Source organism: Etheostoma spectabile, chromosome 18 (genome assembly GCF_008692095.1).
Source record: "Etheostoma spectabile isolate EspeVRDwgs_2016 chromosome 18, UIUC_Espe_1.0, whole genome shotgun sequence".
Classification (NCBI taxonomy): Eukaryota; Metazoa; Chordata; class Actinopteri; order Perciformes; family Percidae; genus Etheostoma; species Etheostoma spectabile.
The window spans coordinates 10,142,921-10,145,245 of NC_045750.1; the positions used below are offsets into that span (position 1 = coordinate 10,142,921).

At 40.6% G+C, this 2,325-nt stretch overlaps 1 protein-coding gene across 2 annotated transcripts in view; it reads left to right on the forward strand.

Moving 5' to 3' along the window:
- The window catches only part of LOC116706232 (pleckstrin homology domain-containing family G member 1), a 40,414-nt gene that overhangs the window by 24,621 nt on the left and 13,468 nt on the right, over positions 1–2,325 (forward strand). For both annotated transcript variants that reach the window (XM_032542931.1, XM_032542930.1), the window contains exon 4: positions 518–587. In XM_032542931.1, the coding sequence (XP_032398822.1) occupies positions 518–587 (70 nt within the window). The remainder of the gene's footprint in view (positions 1–517; positions 588–2,325) is intronic.

Below are 2,325 nucleotides of genomic sequence, written 5' to 3' on the forward strand. Positions count from 1 at the left end.
TGTGTGTGTGTGTGTGTGTGTGTGTGCGTGTGCGCGCGTGTGTGTGTGTGTGCGTGTGCGTGTATTCAGACAAGATGGCTAGTTTAGCATCAGCCATGGTGGTCTGATACATAAAAATGCACACTCTTTCTCCACACCTATTCATTTCTCAGCTGTCATGAGTAGACAAGCTGGCTAGTAAAAGGAAGCGTAAAAGCAGTTTGAAGCGGTCACGATGACCTCATGCTTCAGCCATGAAACAATAACTCCATCAGTGTGTGCACTTACACACACATAATACAGCTACAAACGGGAGCTGCCTGTTTTGAATTCATGGAAGTTTTGTCATTTGTTCGGAGCCAGGTGCCCTAAGACCTCGTTTCTGTACCCAGGGTGACTCTTACTCCCGAAACACTGTTTAGAACAATGAATCGTGGGAGAGTAGTTTTAAATTCTTGTGTGATTAAAAACGTAGGAAATTATGGGTGCATATTTTCACATCAATGACTGATTTCTTTGAGCTCTGTGTTTGTTTCAGGGATCTTCTACATCATCTTGAGAAGTGCAACGCGGACCCTGTGGCCATCGCAGAGTGCTTTGTATCCAAGGTAAAGATAGTCACCTCCTTGTTCTACACCTTATACATGCTCCTCCATTGCTCGTTAAAATGTGTCCAAACAGCTGGATTAGACGCACGCACGCACCCACACACACAGGACAGACAATGAGAAACACGCACTTCGCTCTACAAGAAATAAGTTGACAAAATTCAGGTGAGGACGCTGCATGACGTCATTTAGGTTTATTGAGGCCAGTAGCATTAGTTTGGTGGCTGGAATGTGAGTTTTAAGTGCAACAGAAGGGCATGGAGGAAGGACACCTCCCAAGGAATTTTAAGGACCGTTCAAATACATAATCACCTTTTTTACTAGAGGGTGATAATAGCAGTGCTTCAAACATAAAAAGTAGACTCAGCAACTTTTGTTTAAAGTATCACTGGTCCTTCTGTCTGTGTGTGTCTGCTTTTATTTCATTCCTGCTCCTCGCCCCATCCATGCCCTAAAGAAAAGGTTGCATGATTATGTCCCATGACAATGTGCTACATTCCAGCACTTCCTCTGAAACGCTTTACATTTTCTTCCTACCCAACTGCAATTACACCCAGTACCACAGAGCAACTGTCTGACCGTATATATATATATATATATATATAATGAGTCCCAGTCAGCAGTAAATACAGCAGCTGTTGTTTAGACAAACCAGTTTTATAGCAGCCCACAGCACCACTTTTCATAATTAACTGAGATCCATAAACAAAACAGCGGGATGACATCTTGTTACCGACTTAATGTTACAGTCTGATGAACTTATTTTAGATAATTCTCTAATCTGAAATACTGACAACCTACAGTTGAGTTATATTCTGTAGCTAGTACATCATTTATTATTTAAAAAAAAAAAAGTCAAACAGCCTTAAAGCCAGGGGATAAATTGGGTCAAAACAAGCTGAAAGCAAGTCTCCACCTCTTAAAGTCCAAATCACATCCTGCTTGGAGTCTCCTGTCTCTGCTAACATCTGTCTGATGAGTATGGTACTCATCCTGCAGATGTCTATTAAAACTCTTAAAGTATAATTTTTTACCGTAAGAGCGCCTGACTTGCTGCTCCAGGTCTTATCCCACACACACACACACACACAAGCACCTCTGTTGTGTTTCTACCTGTTAATGTTATGCATAAATACAGTTTAGCAACAGCACACAGGTTTGATAAACGCTGGCCAGGATTTAACCCAAAAATAGTGAATTCAATTTTTTCAAATTTAACCGAAAACAGACAGTTTCTCGTGGGATTTTAGATATCTGAGCACTTTAAAGGCTTCTCAACCATGTTGGCTTTAAAACAAGGATTTAAAGTGCATTTTTGACCTTGGACATAGCACAAGAAAGTCTTTGAAAGAGAAGAATAAAGGGATATCTAGATATCCTCAGTCATACTACAACTTTATCTACTGAGGAAGATTGTCTGATATGAACTACAGCTCAAGAGCATCTGCTAATGTCTCCATGCTTAAGTTTCCTGAATAATTCATTAGATTTCCTTATATATTCATTTGCAATTCATATAAGAAATAGTTGAGATGAACCAACAGTAGTTGTTGATGGTGAGAGCTGTCTTTATGCTTCTATAAATTTGTCAGTGAGCAGGTTTAATAGAGATACACAAAAAGTATGAGTCCTCAGTCTGCAGCCAGACCAACGCCTGGAGAATATTTAGTCACCACTGACCATTACGCCCCATTTACATTGAGGCGTGTGTGCGTGTGTGTGTGTGCGTGTGTGTGTG